We start from the raw sequence: 23,772 nt of genomic DNA, 5'->3' as shown, positions 1-23,772 counted from the left end.
ATCTTATACCCGAGCATGCCATAACATCAATATTAGCCGATTATCTTGACTAAGGATGACACAACATGAGATTGATCGACACATGCATATCGGGACATATGACCCCAACCCGAGCTAGATAGATACTACCTCCGTTTCTTTTTAGTTGACACGTATTCAGTTTTAGGAAGTTTCTTTTTAGTTGACACGTTTTCTTTTTGGGTAAATTTTTTACCTTGCATTTAAAAGCTACCTCACTTGCTTTTTCATTCTGTATCACTCTCTCTCCTCTCATTAATATATGTGCCTAAATCAAACACGTCAACTAAATAGAAACGGAGGAAGTATATACTTAAATGAATTAGTGTGTGAGTCTATCACAATCCAACAGTTGCTACACTAAGTAACAGGGTTGAACGTCACAATCCACCAAAGGCTCTTTTTCAGTAAACTGGGTTAGCTTTGGGATGATTGATGATGCATGCATGTAAAGCTCAGAGATGCATGAAACCAGATATTCTTCCAACCAAGGCAGCAGCTAAAAGACACTACAACACTTATAATTGTACTTGACTAGTCTTATATAATTTCAAAATGGGGCCTTTCTCCATTTGTTTCCCACTTAGCTAGTTAGCTTATATGCACATAATTTGCTATTTCTAGTAATACAAATTACAAAAGTTATTTAAGATAATTATTTATGTAGTGGTGATTTGTTTTTGGCATGTGATTAATCTTTATCTCATAATAAAGAGAGATTCTCTCTATCAAATAATGTTTCTAAGGGCCCGTTCACATTTACTGAACTAAGCTGAACTGAACTGATTGTAGCTGAACTGAACTAAACTGATTGGAGCTGAATTGAAAATTTTATGAGAGAAGAAAATTAGGAGCGGAGCTGAATTGAACTGAACTGATTGGAGCTGAACTGAAAATGAATATTTTATGAGAGAAGGACATTATGAGCTGAACTGAACTAAATTGATTGGATCGGAGCTGAACTGAACTGAAATTAAGCTGAAGTAAACATGCCCTAATTGTAAATTAAGAAATTCATGTGAGAATTATGGTTTTAATTAACTTTTATTACTATCATATACGTATACTATGTGGGTATATTAGTACAAAATACGGAGTAGTAGAATATACTTGTATTAAGATATAAATAAAATTTATTAATAAAGATAGATCGACCTTCAAGCTCAAAGCTACTTTGTTGCCAATAATACACTTGGTAGCTTGTATGATACATGTATATAACTTTTATCAATTGTCATATCAGAACGAAACTTTACTTGATGCAACTTAAACCCGACCCTATAGGAGTGGAGGAGGATAAAGGGAATCCTTCTTGATGCTTACCCCCCAGTGTACTTGTGATATACTCCGTAATGTATAGAGTTTGTTTCCACGACTTTGACATTATAAAGGATAAATTTTTTACTAGTACATCGAATTATCGAGTATTACTTGGTTAATACTTGCACTTACATTATTGCATGAATACTTGGTACGGCTAAAAGAATAAAATACCTCCATAATCTAATTTAGCTTGGTCTAGTGGGAAAGATTGCACATTTGCACCTTTCAATAGGCACTTTGAGAGTGGGGATTTTTTACTCTTCCCCCTCACTCTCAAAGTGCCTGGCCCGCAAATATCGGACCAAAAAAACCGTGGGGGTTGAGGTTCGATTAGGGTCCTTCTCCTTACCATTAAAAAAAAAAAAAAAAAGATGACGACTATTCAAACCTAAATTTTTAGAAAACAATTGGTCAATGAACTTGATATTTAAGCAACCTGATAGACTAATTATATAATAATGTTGCTTAATGTCCAAGATTCATTGACAGTCCTGATAATCTTCTTATTCTTCTTCTTTTTTTTATTTTTTTATTATTTTATTTTATTTTTTTATTTTTATGGAATAATAAAGTGTATAATGTCAGTAGCTTAGATTAGTAGTAAAATGAGTCTTTGTATATTGACTTGTGACTTTGTGAGTAGTGACTATTAAGTAAGATATACAGAATAAAATGTGACATCACATTATAGATTATCATGAAATCATGACAATAATAAAACTTCCAAGTACATCAAATCATAGTATAAAACTATACCATATCCTTTATCTTTTATAATCACATTAATCCCAAAAATCACACCAAAAGAAAAATAAGAAAAATAAATTCCAAAAACTATAATGATCTATTGATATTATTTCATTCCTTGGTCTTGCTCTTTAATGTCCTAATCCAACCTTTATTATTCCTCACTACCTTCACACCTTCAACCACCTTATTAACATTATTTCCTCCAACATTGGTGGCATTGCTAGATTTCTTCCATCTTATGACCTGTAATAACTGCCCGATCCGCTTTCGCCACCTCATCGACACCGCCCCTCGAGGCTTGGCATGCTCCACCACACTTTTGTTGCTATTATTACAATCAGTGCCCTTGATTGTAGCATCTTTGACTGTGGTTTGACCACCCCAAGACAAGCTGCAATGTTGCTCTAGTGACACCTTTGTCACACTACTGCTAGTCTTGTCCCATGATGCTACTCCATTGTCCCCAAACTTGATTGATATAAATGAATCATCCTCTATTGGTCAAAAAAAGGTAGGGAAATACATTAATTATTTAATAAATGCTGATCGAGTATAAAGATAAACTATACGAGTACAATTTTTTAATACGGCTAATAAATTATACTCCGTAGTAGTACAAGTAACTTTGTGTAATAAATAATAAAGCCAATTTAAAGGGTACCGAGTAGAAAAGAACGTGATTTTTACAAGTAACTTTAGCACGATTTTTATTGATGAGAACGCGATTTGCTTTGAAAATGTGATTGGCTTGTTTTGATTTTCATCAATACATACAGCTACATAACTACAAATGAGTAACTTCAAAGCGAAAAAATGTATGATTCTACTACACATTGCTTCTATTGTATACTTGTACACAAGAACTAAATAATAATCATTGTATACTACTAACAAGCAGAATTCATGATTCTATAAATAATTAGGCATCATTGACTCTGGTTGAAATTAGGTTTAAGGCAGTTATATTATAACCAATCATATATTATACCAGAAATTAGGAATAGATTCTCAACAATCAACGACTACAACCTCTTTATTGTGGTTAGGTGCGACATTTTTTTGCTGTTGTTACATCAATATATATTAGGCACCTTAATTTTCATTTATCGTCCAATTATGTTCCTATTGTACAACTAGATAATCTGATAGATCATAGATGGTACAACTAAGACTAATTTTTACACGTTTGCTAATCTAGAGAGGTCAAATTACTACAGAGTAGTAAGCTAAGGTAGTACGAATAGTTCCATGTGCATAATATAACCGGTTGTACTATGAAAATTCTCGCCACATTATCGATAGCAAAAAAATCTACGGTATTTTACAAAAGATAAGAAATCCGGTGCAAGACGTGGTATTGTGATATTGTCGGACAAATAGTGAGATATATCTTGAAATCAAAAACGGAGTTTAAAGTAAACCAAGTATTTTTTATTTTATTTTATTTTATTTTTTCTCATTCATCAAACGGAGTCACTTTAAATATTTTTTTTTTTTCATATAATTCATGTCATTTAAAATTTTTCACAAATTTTTGTATGCGGCTGGCCACATGGTGCGACAGGGGTTACTTGTATGGTGTTACTATAGGTGTTACTTGTTTCTGGGGTTACTTGTATGGGTGTTACTGGTTTTGTCAGGGGTTACTTGTAGGTGTTACCTGTATTCTGGGGTTACTTGTATGGGTGTTACTGGTTTTGTCAGGGGTTACTTGTAGGTATTACTTGTATTATGGGGTTACTTGTATACGTGTTACTAGTTTTGGTCAGGGGTTACTTGTAGGGTGTTATTGGTTTGGTACGAGATTTTGATCTGGGGTTACTCAACCCATTCAAGTGTTCCATACAAGTAACTCCAGAATTGAAACAAGTAACCCAGAATACAATTTTTTTTTTCAAGAGTTACTTGTACGATGTTACTGGTTTTGGTCAGGGGTTACTTGTAGGGTGTTACTAATTTTGGTCGGGGTTACTTGTAGGGTGTTACTGGTTTGGTATAGGGCATACGTACAAACAACTCTTGAACGAGTAACTCATACAAGTAACCTTGAATAAGTAACTCATACAAGTAACCCATGCATACAAGTAACCCTTAAATAAGCTAGTAACTCATATAAGTGACCCTTGAATAATTAATCATACAAGTAACTCTTGAATTAACTCATACAAGTAACCCCTGAATAAGTAAACCATACAAGTAACCCCTTAAAAAAAAACAAGTAACCCCTAAAAAAATACAAGTAATTAATAACTCCTGAAAAAAAAAAAAAAAAAAAAAAGTAACCCCTTAATAAGTAATCCATACAAATAACTCTTGAAAAAACAAAATAATAAGTAACCCTTAAATAAGTAATCATACAAGTAACTCCTGAAAAAAAAAATACAAGTAACACCTGAAAAATACAAGTAACCTTGACAATACCAGTAACTTCCATTATTTTTATTGACTTAGCAGCAGGCCACATGGTGTGGCCTGCTGCACCAAAAAGGAACTGAAAATTTTTTATACAACTCTTTACAATAATGTCAATTTGGAATTACTCTCCTAACATAGTTTTATTAGTGTACTTTACATGAGTAATGCAATAATACTAAATTATACCCAAATACCCAATGTATTTCAGAATTCAGCTCACATAATTCAAAACAGAGAAATTAGTGATTTAGTTGCTCACGACTTAACAAGCTTGACTAGTTTAGTTGTTTAAAATTACAGGCACAATAATATTAAAAACATGAGATTAAATTCTGTCTACGTCTATTTATGAAAAATTACCCATGACTCCACCGATTGAAAAAAAATGACATTTTCATCCAGCAAAAGAAAACGACAATTTCTCATTAAAAAAATTAAATTATTATCTACTCAGGCACCCTTTCCTAAAATCAATTATTTGAAAAAAAAATTAAAAAAAAAATCACATGATAGTTGTTAGAACATTATTATATATATAAAAAGAAACATAATAAAATAAACAAGAAGATTATATACCTTCTAAACTAGTAGAAGTAGCATCAACATCATCAAACACATCTTGCCGGTGAGACTCACGGTGGCGGCTACGGCGGCAGCGGTGGCGGAAATTATCTCTCGGATTAAAAAACGAAGCAATGGCAAATATTTTAGGGAGACTAACATACGATTTAGCCTTATTATTATTATTATGATAATTTTTATTATTAAAAGAGTTATTACTACTCTTAAAATAATCATAATCATATTTAGTGGATTTATTAGCACCTTGTTTGGCTGCTAAAATGAGGAGTCTTTCATTAAGACAAAGATGACAAACTCCTAAGATAAATTCTTTAGGGTGGAAATAACAAGATGAAGAACCATGTTGTTCTTTGTAAGTTGTTTCATTCATTTTGAAGGAGGAGAGAGAATAAGGGAGTGTTTGGTTGGTGGTAAATTGGTGGAATTGGGGTGAAGGAGAGAGAGAGAGAAAAGATGAGATGATATGGTATTGAGGAAGGAAGAAGGAGAATAATAATAAATGTATGTGTGAGAAAAGATGATGAGCTTAAAAGGAGCATAAAGTGTTGTGTATGTTAGCCAATGTTGGCTAATATGTTCATTTTTGTACTAACGTTTATATACGGTGTTATTATATACGTGTACTTTATTCGATACTATACCATTCATTGATTCCTAAATACAAGTATATGTTTGAGAATCGAAGTTAGGGCCTGTTCTCATACGTTGAAATTTAGTTCAGTTCAGCTCAGCTCAGCTCAGTTCAGTTTAGTTCAATTCCGTTCCTAATTTTCTTCTATAATAAAATATTCATTTCAGTTCAGCTCAGCTTAGTTCAGTTTAGTTCTTCAGTTCAGTTCAGCTGAGTTCAGTCAATGAAACAGGCCCATAGTCTAGTGGTTGGAGACTTCGAGTTCATGTTCTTTTGTTTTAAACGTTATTTATGTTCTTGTAACTTTATGTGATTTTGTTTTGTTAGCTAGTTGTAATGTACGTTGAATCATAGTGGATTAATAGTATCCTAATTAATATGGAGTATAATATAGAAATAAATCTCAAACATTATATTTTCCTAATTCCTTTAATACGTCAAATCTCTTACAACGTACACCTTCATATGTCCAAAATAAAAATGTGTGGTAAATTGAAGTCTCTTACTTGGTAATGTGAAAACAGATTAAGTGGACACAACTTTCACTTTAATTACTCTTTTAATGTGGGGCAATACTTTCACTTATACGAGTATGTAAGTTTGCTCATGGGCTCAACACTTCCCCTCATATATGAGTTGTCCATAATACTGATCTAGATCACAACTCAACCCAACCTAATTTCTGTATCTATGTTATATACGGGTCTAGGCCGCACCCTCACAATAGAAACTTAGAATTTAGCCCCTTAACCTTAAAGTATTTGACATTCTTATCAATGTGGGATGCTTACATATATTATGTGATATAATATACTTTAACATTAACCGGTACAAATTTTGTCACTTGACTATCATACTCGTAGAATACATGCACTATACTTGGTATTTAGAAACAAGGAGAGTGTCTATCTCTACTCACTCCGTATAAATAAACGATGTAGTACTTTCAGAAAAAGAAAAGAAGGTCAAAAGAGCACGAAAAAAGATGAAGATGTTTGATCATTTGACTGCAGCATGGAATACAGATTACAGAGTACTTTAGTTTACTGTTGCTTCAAACAATAAACATTGGTCAAACTTTACCTCTTACTTCTGCTCCACCTCATAGGCTCATACTAGTACCACTAGACCATTCAAACTACCACGAGTAGTAAATACCAAGTATTTAACAATATTTCATCAAATTTATACTCAATTAATTAATCTTCATTAATCCCCAAATTCATTTTCACTTCAACCACGTTCTTTCCGTGCTTCATGCCAACATGCTTTAATTAACTAATTTCACCCCATGTTCTACATTTATTTTATGTACTTACCCTTTTGAACTGCTATTTTTTGCCCATTATATTTTCAGATATATTATTGTTAAACTGACACTACAATAAATCATTTTACCACTTTGTATTGTTGAGTCCACTTATAGTTGTTAGGTGAATACTCTGTTTATCTTTAACTTCTTAAAAATCTACTCTGTATTAATTACTTGTAATTATTTTCTATTTCGTATTATATTATAGTTGCACGAGGGGTCGATAAGGTGATGCAATGAATTGATATTGATGTGTTTTGAAATCAATCTCAGGTTTTAAGTAACAAATTTGGCATTAGACATGTGTGAGGTAAAAATGTATGGATTACTAAAATATAAACAATACTCGTATTAGATATATGAAAAAACACTGAGATTACATTAAGATCATAATCAATTTTGCTTCATCAATCTTCTACGAGGAGGTTAATAGGTTGTACATACAATTATGATCCCTTCCTAAACCTTCCTTTTAACTTGTCAAACCAAGTTTTTAAAATTCATATCGAGTTAGGAAAATTAGGAAGATTACACTTTTACTTAATAATTCGTATTAATTAGGTCCACAAAAACAAGTAACTATGTGTTAAAAAGTCATACAACGTTGCATAATATATACTTTTAGTACGTCTATTTCAATCTTACTTTGTTTATTTTTGCATAATTAGGAGAATCAATTTTCTAATTCTACAAAAGATTTTTTTTGTATCCTCAAACATTTCTTAGAGCAAACTTCAATCCTTATGAATAATCTCAATAGTGAAAAAAGAGAGAGTTGGTCGGCTGTCTTTCCACTTGTTACGCAACATTGTTTCGCAAAAAAAAAACTATTGCTTTAGAGTTGGGGTGAGTCTTGCATTTGGCTAATGGTCAAATCTTGATATTATAAAAAATAAGGCTTGGAATTTGTTAATTTTGTTCTTGACAACCTTCTTAGATGTAAGAGAATTTGTTAATGCCCCAAAAAAAAATCATCATTAAAAGGGTTGTTATGGACATAATTTCTTATTATAAGGTCAAAGTCTAGACTTTTCTTTGCAAATTGTGATGTACTAATGTGAATTTATGATGTTGTACTATAAACGTATTAAAAAGTGGTGGTTCATACTACATACACGCCATATATAATAATTTTCTACGTTTCAAAATAAAGTTCGTGTGCTTTAGATTTTATGAGCATAACTCAAGTAGTTATAAGTTACATTTAATTATCACGTGTATTGTACTATAGTCAAAATAGTTTGTAACATTCTCAAAATTGTGTTACCCTTGTAATATTTATTCGAAGGAAACTAATTGATTCAAGACATATTCTAACACTTACATGATGACCTCTAATATGTTATTTTTCAAAAAAAAAAAAAAAAAGAAAAAAATATATTGGCAATGACTTAAACGTAGTCGCATCACTCGCATGCACTTGAATCTTCTTGTTCAAAGTAGAATACATGATACAAATAGTAGATCATTATTGTTGTATACTCCGTAGTTATGAAGGAATATTGAGTAGTATTAATGTACCACAATATAATTATCATTATTTTTTCAAAAATTCAATTTTACAAAGTCAATTTTGCTTTTAAAAGGGGAAAGAACGAAAAGAATGTAAAAGCTTTAGAAAAAAGAAATTCTTCTTTTTCTCTTTTTCCCCTTTTCCCAAACGTCATAAAATTGAAAATCAAGAACTTGTTAATAAAGCATAGAGCTCTATGATATGCAATTCATGGCCTACCAAAAAACAAGCTCAAAACTTCAACGGCCAAACACTACTTATACAGTTATACTATCAGTCTCAATTTACTTGTCCCATTTTAAGTTGGGGTATCCCATTTATTTGTTTCCTCCCTTCTCTTGAGTCGGGTTTCACACTTACAACTTACCCATAATATAATGAATTATTTTCCCGCTCTCACTTATCCTATTAGATCTTTACACGTCGTATAAGATCAATAAGTTAGATATGAATGAAAAGCAAAAAGATGTAAACATGCAAGTATGCAAGCTAGGCTGGAAGAGAAAATGGAGTTAAGCAAGAATATATAAATGACGAAACAATTTTATAAAAGCAGCAAAAGATAAATAAAAAGTATATGAAAAATAAAGAAACCAAAGGAAAAAAAATAAAAAAGGTGAAAGAACAAGGTATGGGGTCACATGGAAGAAAAGTCTAAGTTGTTCCCATTTTGATTAAGGTAGCCTTCATTTCAGTTTCCTATTTCACATCTTAGGGTCCCTTTTGTTTATGTCTTTGCTTCTTTGACTCTATCTATATCATTAGATATCCTTTGCTACTTACAAAAGACTCTAATCACTCTAGTATGAGTGTATGAGATGTCTCGGATCGTTCTTCGTAAGAATGCATAAGCTTGGGTGGGATGGATTCACCGCGACATTTAGTATGACACGTAGAGTTTAGTGAGTGGAGTAGTCATCCATCGCAATGAAGGGGGTAAGTTTGATTTAGAGTTGGTCGAAATAATCAGGCTAGTCGAATTCAGCTTTATGACTTATGAGACGTGAATTTTGTTTGAAGTAGGGTTATTTAGGATGAGGAGTAAAAGTGCAAGGAGACATATAAAGCGTTACAAGATGTCAAAGTCGTGAGTTGATTAATAGGGTTATATGGAATTATCTCAATTGGATCTAGTGGAATGAAGACATATAAGTAAGGTGATGATGAAGAAGTATGTAGAATTGTAGATCCATAAAAATACACGTACTTTCAGTTGCTTCTTTAAGGGGGTTGAGGTTGGTAATAAGCTACGTAAAAGGACAGCATGGATATCAACCACCCCTAAAAGAGAGATCAAATGAAAGGCAATAATAACAATACCAAGCTTTGCAACCAAAAAAGTTAAAAGTTTTAGAACAAAGTATAACATCATCGGTTTAGAATCGAAAGTCTCGAATGGAGTATCATTTTAGAAGGTATGGAAAAAACTAGAAAAGAGAATTGCGTAATGGTTTGATTTCTCACACTTTCGCATACTAAAGGCCTGTTCACTTCAGCTTAATTTCAGTTCAGTTCAGTTCAGCTCCAATAGTTCAGTTCAGCTCAGCTCCTAATTTCCTTCTCTCATAAAATATTCATTTCAGCTCAGTTCAGTTCAGCTTTAATCAGTTCAGCTCAGCTCCAAACAGTTCACTTCAGTTCAGCTCAGCTCCGCTCGGCTCCAATCAGTTTACTTCAGTTTAGCTCAGTTCAGTAAATGTGAATAGGCCCTAACAATCGCTTTGATGGTGATTGAATATCTTTGCCTATCTTTCTAGTCGATTTTTAAAATTCTTCCTCAAAGAAGTTTGAACTTTGAAGTATGGTGATAATACTCCGCTTGCACATTAAAGTTCAAGAAAAGTAGGGGTACTAATGACCGAGGACCATCGTTAGAAAGGAACGTATACCCGAATCATTATATATCCTTATCCTTATCCATCGACTATCCGATCCACAAGAAAGTAGTCGTAATGTTCCACATTAAAATGGTATAAATTTCCATGAAAAAGATACCAAAAACTCCTTAAAAAAAAAAAAAAAAGGGGGAAACCACCAAGTAGATGAACTACAGCAGAGTACTGGGCAAAAAGTGATAACAAGGGCATAGTCTTTGAGATGTACAGAAGCTTAACAAGTCATGATTAAGTGGTCTCAGTATAAACTCCCATTATCTATAAAGAGTTATCAAACTAGTCACATTAGGAAGCCCTATTCACGAGGGAATTTCTAATGCAAATACTTAATGACATCTACACCCTACATACATAAACTTTTCAAGAACGGGACATTATTTTAAAAGCTAGCATCGTGAAGGCAACAATCATGCCATCTATTTTACTCCGTAGTTGAGATAGCATCACCATACAAGTTCAAATTGAAGTAGAGTTATCAAACTGATAAATACTCCATAGTAGGTAGGCTTCACTATCCTACGAGTTCAAAGTTTCCCACACTAATTAGTGGTTGCATAAATGATTACAACGACCTTGAAGAACAAATCTAGCTCAGAAAATGACAGCGGGATTAAAAATTCCGAAAACAACATTAGTAGAGCATTTCTAGTTAAGTATCCAATGATTTTGGTTCATTCTTTGGGATTTCTGTAACTTGTCTTGTGAGTTGTGACATTATCACAAAGAGAACCAAAAAATAAATGAATTCAATGTGCTCCTATTGAACATCAAGAAATGAAAGAATAAACCGATAAAGTAGATGAAGTAGATAGGTATTTTTGTAACTCTCCCTCCCCCCATCTAAAAAGCGAGGCTTGTGTCGGGCTGTCGGCAGGAATTATGTTACAAAAGCTAAAGCAGAAGGAAATAAACAGGTGAAATTACCTTACTGTGCAACATATCTATCATACAGCAGCAAATTCTGCACAATGTATTATGTAGAGTATAATTTTGCGAGCTCCTCTGAGAATGTCTTCTTGACAACTTCTCTTTTGAGCTTTAGAGCAGCTGTTACTAATCCTGACTCTGGCGTCCACGGTTCTGAAAGCAATTTGATTCTTGCAGGGATCTCAAACTTTTGCAAGTGAGCCTTCTTCCCTTCCTGCATAATAGCATAACATAAGAAATCAAGCAGCAAATGCTATATATTACTTCAAATCTCGTGCTTGTTTGTTTAAAAAAAAAATTCCTAAATTTCCTGTGTCTAACGAAAGGCCAAACATAAATAATCCAAAAATTTATACTAAACATCTATACTTATATATTAAAAAGCGTCCCTAAAACAGAATATGTTCCACGTGTCACCTTTTTGAAGTTCGACATGTCAGCAGCATGCGCCACATGTCATTATAAACATGACATGTCACTTTCACATGTATTAGGTTTGCATCTAAAAAATGCTTATACCAAGGCTTGAACTCAAGACCAAAATGTCTTAAGTTAAGAGTCTTACCATATTAGCCATTTATTAATAGTGTTTTTCTATCCAACAAAATTATAGTTAACTTAGATAAGTTAATTTGTGTTTTATTACACTATTTGTTTCCATTATGTAATGATTGAGTTTGACAACTAAAAAATGTTTATAGCAAGACTTAAATTCAAAACCAACAAGTATTACTATCTAAATAGTCGAATTTGATTAGCAAATTAAACAACTACAAACTAGCAACCCGGGGCATCGCCCGGGCCACACACTAGTTATTTATATTCAAATGTGTGTTATGAAGGGCATTCTTTTTCCAAATTTATTTGGAGGGATGAGGCCTCATGAGGACGAGAAGAATTTGAAGTTAGTATATTAGACTGGACGCATGCTAACTCAAAAGAGTTTCCTCTTTGCAATCAAATTCAGTAAAGAATTCTATAGCAGACTAACCTTTACTAGTGATCCAAGAACTTCTTTAACAGTTTCTTCTTTCTGGCACAAGTCAGAAAAGTCGGTGAAACTGATTCCTTGCTTGACTGCCCAATCACTTACAGCAGATTCCGAGGCTACCACGAGAGCTACACAGTAGCTATGATAAGGATCACAATGCAGCATGATGTTCTCGACATAGGGACTTGTAATCAGAGCTGCCTCAACCTACAGGTAAAAAAAAACTTCAGGTTTTGGAACTGATATATAGCAAGATTTATATTTATGTGCAAACCAATACCTTTCCCAGCGAAACATATTCCCCATGCTGAAGCTTAACAATGTCCTTTTTACGGTCGACTATCTCAAGGCAACCATCAGCATGAAATTGTCCTATGTCACCAGTATAGAACCACCTCATCCCTCTCTCATCAACCTTCCAATTTAAAGGTAAAGAAGTTAAAATTGAGTGCATATTACCATAAAGCATGAGAGAAAATTCAGCAGAAGACGATATATAACCTTGTACACTTCATTGGTCTTGTCTTCATCTTTGAAATATCCAAGTGTGACATTTGGACCACCAATAACAATTTCCCCCCGAGGCAAAGGTTTATCACTGATAAGATATCCTCCTTCAGGCCAATCTATTAACTGCAACATTATATGTTACACATGTTTCAATAAAGACACTATAACTAATTACATGTGAAATACAAACCACCATCTTATTACAGCAATTATAGATGTTGCAGCAAAACATGAAAAGGACCAAGGAATTAGATCATGAACCATGGTCCTGCATCTTGGTCCAGTGACAAACCATTAATCATCCTCGTTTTCAAGTAGAAACAATTTCAATTGACAAAGCATGTAATAGACATGATTACAGCAAAGCTTGTTGATAAAGTACTACATTAAAAGGTTAAGTTTTTCCCTAAGAACAGCAACAGTAATGTATGTAAATTCACAAAAATGCCTACACTTTTATTTATTTATTTATTTATTTATTTTTTTGTGGTAGCAATTTGAAATACATATATACAAAAAAAAAAACAAAATTTAATATACTTCACCTTAATATAGGAGCAAGGAACAGGGGGTCCAACACGACCAACGGTAGTATCATCATACTCGGTAAATGTTCCACCAGCACAAGTCTCAGTAAGCCCATAACCTTGACCTATAGGAGCACTGAATGTGACCAAGATGTTAAATTATGCAAGAGACAGATTGGATTGCTATGTATGCAAAGAGACACCTTGGATTATTATAGGGAGACTTCCAGAATAAGAAAACAAAACTTGTTTTGACTTGAACATGTTAAGGAAAAAAATTCCATACATGTACAACTCGAAAATTATTAAAATGTTTGAGCTAGTAAAGATTACTTTCCAGAAATAGTTGCAATGAAAACACCAATTTGATATTTACTTAAGTTCAACACCAACTTGAATATGACATGAGTTTCTTTTATCTACAGCAAAATATTAAATGACATACATAATTGTAAAAAATCAACACCAATTTGACAATGATATGAGCTTCTCTTCCCCGAAGAAACTTTCCATGGAGCTATACCAACTGAAAGGAAATACAACATGGAATACATCCATAGCTGCTAGGCTCTAACTAGGCTAAAGAAGGGAAGGTAATAGCGCAACTACTTGGAAGGATTATGTAATATAGCTGTCCACATTCAAAGAGAATTTTAATTTTTATCAAGGATTGTAAACAGATTAACTAAAAAAGCACACAGAATTCTTGTTAGGTCATCAAGGTGCAAATTGCTTATTAGATACACAATGAGCAAGAGATAAAGACAGTATATTTTTATTTATATTTTATAAAAAGTTAAACAGTGAACATATTCTAATATTAAGATAATTTTATTATTTTTTTAAAAAATAAAAAATAAAAATAAAGGAACAACCCAATAGCTGCTCACTTATGAACTTTGGTTAATACAAAACATATCAATATCAAGTATTCACCGTCCAAATGAAAATTTATAAGAGCACTTAAGTGTGAAAACATGAGACATATACGGAGAACAACCAACTTTACTTCTCCCCACATTTTGTATGTCACCTATTTAGCTTTGGGTTAAAGTGCAGATGTAGATGCTCGTGACAGAACAACAGATCAATTAGGAAATATGAAAACAGCAATGAACATTTACTAACCCGATACAAATATTGATGAATCTTTGCGTATCACCAGAAAGAGGTGCACCTCCAGATAGAATAAAACGTATACGACCTCCCAACACTGCCCGAACCTTTTTAAACACTAGCAAATCCCAAAGAAATCTCTCTGGACCCCTTGCACCACACCAGCTACCATTCATTGCAGATAAGCGGCGGTTGTACGCAAAATCAAATAATCTTTTGGACAATCCACCCTTTGCATCAACCTAAACAGCAAGATAATCCAACATTAATAACTAAAAAGTTTACAGTCATAAAGAGGAAGAGGAAAAAATCACACTATCATGTTCTATCTTCATGTATCGTAAACTTAAAAAATCACCTACACCCCCACCACAAAAAAATAAATAAATAGAATCCATGAAGCATTGTATCCATAATCCATTGCCAACTTAAAGGAGTGCAGTAATCTATGACCAAGCAATTTCTAGGTTGATAGGTGCATGAGTTTAGTAAATAGGCAACAACAATTCAAATTTAATGCTTGTAATTCCTGAAGCTGGAACTATAAACTTGGACTATAAGAGATATATGAGAGACTACCTACATAACAGTAGTCTGCAGTAATGAATTGCACCATTGCCAAGTTAAAGGAGTGCAGTAATCTATGGCCAAGCAATTTTTACTATGCTCATTTTTGCACAAGCATGAGCATTGTATTAGGCTATTAGCCATAAATAGCAGAGTCTACATTAGTTCAGAAATTTATATTTTTTTTCTCTATAAACAGAAGGTTCCCAACTGAAATGGGGCATCCAACAATCAACAGTGTGTAGGTTCCAGTATACATTTTAAAGCTAGAGCCTAAAAATTTTAGGGCACAGAGAGAAGTATGTAAGGACCAGAGAAAGACTACAAATGCATTAATATATTTGAATCTGGGTACAATGGATCATGTTACAGAATGTTCAGGAGGCTCATCTCAGATTTTCAGGGCTGAAATGAAGGAAGTTGATTGTCAGAATGTATTTGGCTGTGAGACAGAAAGGATGGAGCCTCTCTTAAAGAGTTAAAGTAGATAGGCCTTAATCAACTACTACTTCCATTCCCACCAGGAATAACATATATGCTTTCAATTGGTTAAATTTTTACCCCTCCGGCAACTCGGCAAGCATTCCAAACTTATGAAAAAGAGAGCAAGATATCACCAAAAAAAAAAGAGACTATTTTTACCAACCTTTTTGCGTACACCATCTCGAACACGGTCTAGAATTGCAGGTACAGCAGCCATCAGTGTAGGTGCCAACACGGAGGCATCACCCTTAGTACCCTTTTTAATCTTGTTTGATGTATCCGTCAATGTAAGCGGGGATCCATATCCTATTCTCCCTCCGATTGCGGCTGCTATGTTCTGCAGTAGAAAAGATATGAAATTTTAGAATGAGAATAGAGCATGTGATGATAGTTTGATAAATTTATTGCCAGCTAGGCGCCTAGACCGCAAGTAATTTTATGGTACAAATACAACACAGATCATACCTCAGCAGCTAATTCCAGAATGTGAGCTAAAGGTAAATATGCTAAATAAACGTCTTTTTTGCCAAGTCCAGGAACAAGAGTCATGACAGCAGAAACCGTGGCAAGTACATTACCATGCGTCATCATCACCCCCTGAAAGTTGAAATCAATTAGCATACAACTTATAAACTCTATGGAAGAAGGGAGTGGGGGATTATGAGAAGAAGTCTCTGCAGAAATCTTATCCATCAGAATACACATACTATAGCACTTTCTCATACTTATTTAAAATATGTCAAATTGTCAACTACAAGAAAGCAAGAAATCTCCTCCCCATATATATATTTATGGAATAAAAAATAATGGGAAAATTATTTGCCAGTTAGACTGCACCCCCATTAGAAAATACAGGAAACCCCCACAGATAAACAACGAAGCAATGCAAGAAGAAGTGCTCTATTCTGCAAGGTTCATGAATAGAAACCAAATCCAAATTCACTCATTTCTTTCCAGCCACTGAAACAAATTCCTATTCTTTGCAAAGTAGCAAACCTATAAAGCCAATCAGCAAACGTTCAAAAAAAAATAAGGCAGACACAACACCCTCTGCACCAGCAAAATCTATAACATTCTTCTACAAAAACTCACAGTCACCTTAAAAAGAGTACATAATACTCATTTTCTATTACTGCACAAAATACACACATAAGTATAGGTATTTGCAGAGATGAGAAAGTATGCTTTCAGTCTCTAACTCTAGGGTCTGTCATGCTGTCGAGCATCTCCAAATAACCATACTCAAATCTCAACATTTTCCGAGGTGTTGTGTTTATGCAGAAATATAAACCTAGGATTCTTCTTACTTAAAAAGGGACTCTCAAGATTGAGGGATGGAGAACTTACTAACTTATAGAGTGTACTTCAGGCCCTTTCCCAAATCTCTATAGATTAATAGCAAGTCATTGCCAATATGAAGTTCCTAACAGTTCAATTATTAACCCTACTTCTCAAGGCATAAGAGATGATGAATACATTTGGATATTGCAGACTAGCTATAACTTCTAAACAACTAATTTGCTTCTTCATAATCCAAAGTAGCAGATACTAAATTTAACGAGCAACAAAATTTAGCTGCACTTAATTGGAAGATTAAACACAGATGTGCTCAACTTTAAGAGGTCCAACAAAAATTTACCCAACAAACAAATTAGAAAACAAAAAAAAAAAAAATCAATACACCCAACAGTCATTATGTGAACAAAAGCACATTAAATGATATTAGAGGTAAATTTTGCTACCACATGATGCAAGACATTAAATCTGACTGGAAAAAGGTATGGAATAAATCTTAATTTCTAGTCCATTCTAGAATTTTGTTGTATGTCCTAATATAATGGTCCGGAAATTGCACCTTTGATATCATTTATTGCATTTTTGTTTAGATAGTTAATAGTTGAGCATATTTTGTGTAATTTTCTAGTATTTTTTGTTGGATCACCCATACTTCACTAGATATTCATTATAACTTACCACTTTATTCAAATAGCATCAACATTCAGTACAATCCTTACTGGGCACTAATTTTTCTCCCAATCCTTCATCAAACTAAGTTTAACAAGCAATCACAATCCGGCAGCTTTAAAGCAAATCCCAACAGAAGCACAAATCACAATCATTGATAGTACTGCACAACAATGGGATTACATAATGAAAAGCCCTGAATGTTATCTAAAGTACCTAGAACCCTCCTTATATTCATTGAATACCTACCCTTTTAAAGACATTGAAATATTGAATAGCTACCTAGAGAGCCCAAAATTTACGAAGTGGATAGTCAATCAACGCACCACTTAAATTGAGTTTTGTTTCTTTTTCCAGACGTATTACCAAAACTTTATTGCTGCCCACAAGTGACTGCACTCTACATAAGCAAAGAAACAGCATCTTTGTCTTGCAATTAAATCAGTCAATAATAAATCAGACAAACAAAATTTTCCATTCAGAAGAAAGTTGAATGAGCTTATGAGGGACAATTATTCAACTTCAAATTACAATGGACTAAATGAGATGTCTTAATTACATTTTACTTTTTCATAGTCAGATAGTAGGTTAGTCAAGTTGCTCCAGGATCAGGAGCCCTGAAGGAAACAAAATTAAGGCAAAAAGAGCCTCTTTGGAATAGTAGAAGTGAGAAGACACACACCTGAAAGGCTGAAAATCCTAACTAGCCTTAGGTGGGGAAGCCTAGTTAGATACATTGGGGTGATGGCATGGTGCACATGTAACTATCATCTCTGTTTATCAAGCAATATAAAAGCATCTATCGACAGACAGAAAGGCTAGAAAAATTATAAAGTTAAGCCGGTAAGGCGGTAAAGATTATGTTTCATGGGTTTGTCAGTAGATGGTATCATAGTATATTGGTATCACTTAATGAAAATCTACAATGTCCAAGTAATCAGTCAATTACCCATAATGGCCATAAACATCAAAAGATAATGAATGAATCATAAAATGCTGATAACTCAGAAGGAGCTAAGCTGTAGCTGTGAATCAGGTTCAGAGCAGTAGAGGAGAAATGAGGGAAGAACAGACATTCTAAATTTTTTTAAAAAATTAAATGGTTCCAGTAGCCTACTCACTTTTGGCAAGCCTGTACTTCCACTGGTATACATTATTACTGCAACATCAGCTGCTAGGGGTAAATCAGCATCAACAGGATTTTCTCGTCCAAGCTTTTCCACATCAGCAAATGATTTGACAGTCCATTTTTCCTCCACCAAAGAGGCATTAGATGAGAAATCATCATCCATACATATAATCCTCTTTACAGTGTCAAGCTGTCCACTTATGTCCACAAGCTTTTTCATTTCTTTCTGCCCACAAATTACAGTCGTGACCTCTGTCTGCAAAAAAATAAATGAAAAGCTGCTTAGAGAAGTGCAAGTAACAGGGATGTATAGACAATAGACTAGTAATTTCCAAACTATACACTTGGCAGTTTCTCTTTAGAAAATTTTCCCACCAAAAAGTTATGTGATCATAGAAAAACATTCTCAGGCTTGTAGATTTTCTGTTACATGGTTTACAGCCCTATCTGATTAGTTGGACACCATAGCTAGCCCCTTGATTTTCCCAAAAATTTTACCCCTGTTACTGTTAAGCCTTCAAAACTAATGGGAATTCTCAGAAAACTATATCGTTAACATCAAGAAAAGCATAAAATAGAACATATTCCTACACTCCTCCTACTTATCTTAAACACCTAGTTATCCACAAGATCATACAATATTGAAGTCCCTATGCATCATCTGCCCTGGTTTTTGCAGTTATCTCTAGTCAACAGAAGAAAAGGTACAAGAGTGATTAAAGCGTGCAAGTTGTGATTGAACAGGCACTGGAAATTTTGCCATTAGACAGGTAGCACCCTGCAGTTATGCATGTCTCTATAGTCCATGGATCGTAATGCTCAAGACAGTCAAGTGCACCATAGGCCATAACTTAACCACAAATCCTAACACTTTATTTACAAATGGACAACATTCAGCACAATTTTATGTGGAAGGACATTGCACCATTGTTACTTTTGCTAGGAATCAATTCTTTGTCGGTGTCCTTAAAGAATGTCCGGGAAATTGAAAGGTTCTGAAGGCACAGCATAGAAACGTCACAGTAATAAGAAGCAAATTCCAAGAATGAGAAAGGGGTAAAGCTACTGCAAGTGCCTGCAACAAGAAATGCCAGGGAAAGAAATCAAAGAATAAGCAGAGAAAGAGAGAGAAAGAACCTGATTCAATGAATGAGATAGAGCTTCCTCCCCAAGAGAAGAATATATTGTCACAATAGTTATGTTGCGCCTGAAACAAGCCTGTTGAAGAAGATCAATGATACAATCATTCAAGGACTAATAAAAAAGAGGGGGGTAGGGGTAGTACTTCAAGACTACCAAACCCATTGGGAGCAGAATGCGGAAAAACCAATATAATACTAAAAATCTAAACAGTTGTAATATGAAGTTCAAATACACAACAAAGATTAAGTCCTACTGCACAAAAGTTTCTTCCCGTATAAGCATATGCCTAATCAGCAAGTTTCTCAATTCCCTATTTTCTTAATCTAATTGATGGAAAACAAAAGGATTTACCAAGTACCTGCATAGTGATGTACCATTCCTCTCGTGTATCAGCAAAGATTGCAGCACGTTCATTCCTCGAATGTCCAAGTTGTGCCAAACCAGAAGCAAAACTACAGACAGATTCGAAGGTTTTTCCATAGGTAAGCCATTCATACTCTCCCAAGTGAAGTTTCTCAAATGATTTCCCATCACCTGTCACTTCAGTCTCCTTGGCAATCAGCTTTCTGGTTCCAAGAAGGGGTTCATCTCTGTAATTTTCACATGACCTCTCAAAAAGTTCAGCGAGAGTTGAGACGCCCTCCCATGCTGTTGTTACAGGGGAAGTAAACCGAGCATTCCTGATTGCATATCCAGGTTCCCCAGCAACATCAATAGGCAATCCTCTTTTTTTCCCACGCTTAGTATTACGAATTATAAGAGTAACCACAAGAGGAACAAGGACCCCAACTACATAGGGAGTCATCTCCTAAGTGTACACCTAGAAAAAAAAGAAAAAAGAAAAAGGCATAACCCTTAATATCATATATTGACAAAATCCCATTCTCTATAAACAATTTCCATTAACAACAATTCCATCAGCATTAACTTCGATATATGCCAGCTCTTATGTAAAGATTACAAACAAGGTCTCAAACGAGCGCAGCGTATGTAGCTAGCCCGTATACCACATCAAACTAAAAGCTATACCACTACAGTACAATTTAGATTAATCCTAACATCCATGACCTCCTGATAAATCGTTACAACAAAAGCGAGGACAATGTACACAGAATTAGAAAGAAGCAGTATTAATTAATGGGACTAGTCCTCAAATTACTACTCTCAGATTGTTGGTTTCCTAAACTTTAAGCAACATTATTATTATTATACAAGTAAAAGTACTAGAACAAGTAAAATACTCCAATCAAGCCAAGTGATGCACAATGGAAAACCACAAAAAATCCAGTACAAAAAAAGGGTGAAAGTAAGTCAGCAAGAACCACCATTGATGGGTCCCAATCCCCACCACTTGAAAATTCAAATCAAAGGTTGATAACACAGTAATTCTACAAAAGTTCCAAACTTTATTGCCACCCATAATGCTTATATTACCAAGTTTTTTAAAAATAAAAAAAATAATAAAAAAAAAATTACTAGGAGAGCTAGAATTAAGTTGGGCAGATCATAAAAATAAAAACAACCCCAAAAAATGGCTTCTTTGAGTTTTCCTTAAATTTAATTCTTCTTAATCTACAAAATTACAATAGTAAAAGAATTAGTTCAATTCCTTCTAATCAAAATCAATGATTTATTTTATTTTATTTTATTTTATTTAATGTTTTATGATCCAATAATTCCAGCATTTCCATATACATGAAATATCAAGCAAAATTCTGATTGATCTTAACTTCTGAAGAGAGACAGAAAAAACCTGAGTTGTGCAGCAAAGTAGAGGTAGAAGATGAACTGAAGTGGCTGTTTCTCTATCTATCACTCCAAATTTGTGATTGTATTATGCGGCACACTATATTTTAATTTGATTTTTTATTATTTTTGAATTTGAGTGAAAATAATGCAGGTGTCTGAGAAATCGAGGAATTTGATTCTTTGATTTTATTATAGGTTTTTTTTTTTTTTTTCAATATTTGGTGAACAAGAACAAACTTTGTATAAAGGGTACCAGCTTTTGCAATCTGTAAATTTATTGATACGGGGGTCCATAGAAATAACTAATACAGTAGCTTTTTTTGGGTTTTTAGCCATGGGTCCAACCACACCCAACTTGATCCAACCCGATTCTAAACCAACTTGAAATACATCCAAAAGTTTCGACTTTGTAGACATAATAATTTAGAATAACTTAAGTTAAAACAAAGACATGGTGTAATTGTTCGCTCCTTACCTGGTTGCATATTGTTCAAGTTTTCAAGACTTTGTGTTTGCCTTGTTTTAAAGTATCCCTTCAAATCAAAAAAATCTCCTAAGAAAACCTCTTTTATCGTCGGAGTTATTTGTGCCCGCTTTGAATTATCAACCATCACAAGCCCCGACTCTGCACTCGTTATCAATAGACGCGTGCTTCCTAAAGATACTTTGGCTCGATTGTGTTGCTTTATGCTCACAGGCCACAATTTCGACCAGGTCTGTGTTTTTGTCGCTAAAAAGGCAAGAGAGTGACATACGACCCGGTGTCAAAACATTCAGATCATGACATTTGGTATTAATGATATGAATCTTGCTAACGAGCGCCCCGGGGCGTTAGATAAAGAATAATATTTGGTTGAAATAGTTAAGCTAGGAATGCATGACAAAATCACGCATCGTTCGGCGTAATTAGTACACCGTATTAGTTTCACTAAGGACCTGTTCACATTTATTTAATTTCAGTTCAGTTCAGTTCATCTCAGCTTCAATCAGTTCAGTTTAGTTCAGCTCCTAATTTCCCTCTCTCATAAAATATTCATTTCAGCTCCAATCGGTTTAGCTCCAATCAGTTCAGTTCAGTTCAGTTCAGCAAATGTGAACAGGCCCTAAGATGTCCACTTTTTATTATCTAATCTTACATCCCGGGGCGCTCATGATCCAAATATCCGAAATGACACCTCTAGTCCAATTGAACGAGTCCCAATGCAAACAATACGTGGAGGATAGAGGTTCCCGATGCCAACATTAGACGGTCTAAAACCATGGTGTTATACGATGATGACAAGTGTACGCCTAATAATAACACTTTCCTTCCTAAGTCCTCACTTTTCACTATTATAAGTAAAGCCACCCCTTACTCTCTTTCTTATCTCTATCTAGTATCTATCTATTCGCTCCATTCTGTTTTTTATAGTATCAATCATCATCAACTCTAAATTACTCTTGAAAATGTCTTGCTGTGGTGGTAACTGCGGTTGCGGATCTAACTGCGGTTGCGGCAGTGGCTGCGGAGGGTAATTATTTTTCATCCTTTTTAAAATTGTTTTGTTCGTTTATGCACGGTTTTTTATGACGATTCATGTTAGTCGGTCCCGCCTTTAATTTATTTGTAGAACGATTTTGTCATTGATCGTCATAAATTCAGTGTTATGAAATTTTACCCTTTATTTTATTATATGAAAGTTTTTTATTTTAGGCAAAACGTCCGGAACGTTGAATAAGTTAGCTAAAAGTAGAAAGATTAAATTAAAATGAACCATTATTACACTGATCAATGCGTGATTTTGTCATGCTTTCTCGAATTTACGCCACTTTTGGGAGTATTTTAAATGCTTATCCAACGCACGGGGTGTTCGTCAGCAAGATCTTTTATTTTATTATGAGTTTGGATTAATGGTGTTTCAATTATATATGTTGATTCAGATGCAAGATGTTCCCTGATTTCGTGGAGAACAGCTCTAACCCCACCGTTCTCGTCTCCGGTGTTGCCCCCAAAATCTCGTAAGTTTATTTATTTAATTATGTTATTGATTTTCATGGAAATTATGCACGAAATTATGTAATTTTTTTTTAATTTTTTATTTTTTAAAATAAATGAAAACAGGTACGGTGAAGGAGCAGAGAGTGGAGTAGCAGCTGAGAATGGGTGCAAGTGTGGTGCCAACTGCCAATGCGATCCATGCAACTGTGGCAAATGAATACCATCTTAATTAATTAATTAATTAAGAT

The 23,772-nt window shown here is 34.1% G+C and overlaps 1 protein-coding gene and 1 long non-coding RNA gene across 2 annotated transcripts; both read right to left on the bottom strand.

Annotated features, from left to right (window-relative positions):
- Window positions 1-2,002: 2,002 nt before the first annotated feature.
- Window positions 2,003-5,632, bottom strand: LOC145615261 (uncharacterized). The gene is made up of 2 exons (XR_014107253.1): window positions 5,083-5,632; window positions 2,003-2,585 (listed from the first exon to the last, which is right to left on the bottom strand). It is a non-coding gene; the product is annotated as an uncharacterized LOC145615261 (long non-coding RNA).
- Window positions 5,633-11,214: 5,582 nt separating this feature from the next.
- On the bottom strand, window positions 11,215-21,786 carry LOC145614451 (long chain acyl-CoA synthetase 9, chloroplastic-like). Its single transcript, XM_081669506.1, has 12 exons — window positions 21,551-21,786; window positions 20,156-20,617; window positions 19,792-19,872; window positions 18,647-18,910; window positions 16,026-16,157; window positions 15,724-15,897; window positions 14,523-14,752; window positions 13,413-13,530; window positions 12,859-12,990; window positions 12,638-12,772; window positions 12,358-12,564; window positions 11,215-11,580 (listed from the first exon to the last, which is right to left on the bottom strand). The coding sequence occupies exons 2-12, from the start codon at window positions 20,600-20,602 to the stop codon at window positions 11,413-11,415; spliced, it is 2,088 nt and encodes a 695-aa protein (XP_081525632.1). The 5' UTR covers window positions 20,603-20,617; window positions 21,551-21,786; the 3' UTR covers window positions 11,215-11,412.
- Window positions 21,787-23,772: the final 1,986 nt, after the last annotated feature.

The sequence above is a fragment of the Chenopodium album genome, chromosome 25 (genome assembly GCF_948465745.1).
Source record: "Chenopodium album chromosome 25, dcCheAlbu1.1, whole genome shotgun sequence".
Lineage (NCBI taxonomy): Eukaryota > Viridiplantae > Streptophyta > Magnoliopsida > Caryophyllales > Amaranthaceae > Chenopodium > Chenopodium album.
This window is presented reverse-complemented; position numbering and strand designations above follow the sequence as displayed.

Bases quoted from the DNA above. Each gene is read 5' to 3' on its own strand.
- LOC145614451 (XM_081669506.1), bottom strand. From the start codon at position 20,602: ATGACTCCCTATGTAGTTGGGGTCCTTGTTCCTCTTGTGGTTACTCTT. The intron at 12,991-13,412 runs GTGAAGTATATT...ATAATGTTGCAG, and splicing joins TTCCTTGCTCCTATATTAAG to TTAATAGATTGGCCTGAAGG. The intron at 11,581-12,357 runs GTTAGTCTGCTA...GCTATTATGCAG, and splicing joins TTCTTGGATCACTAGTAAAG to GAAGGGAAGAAGGCTCACTT.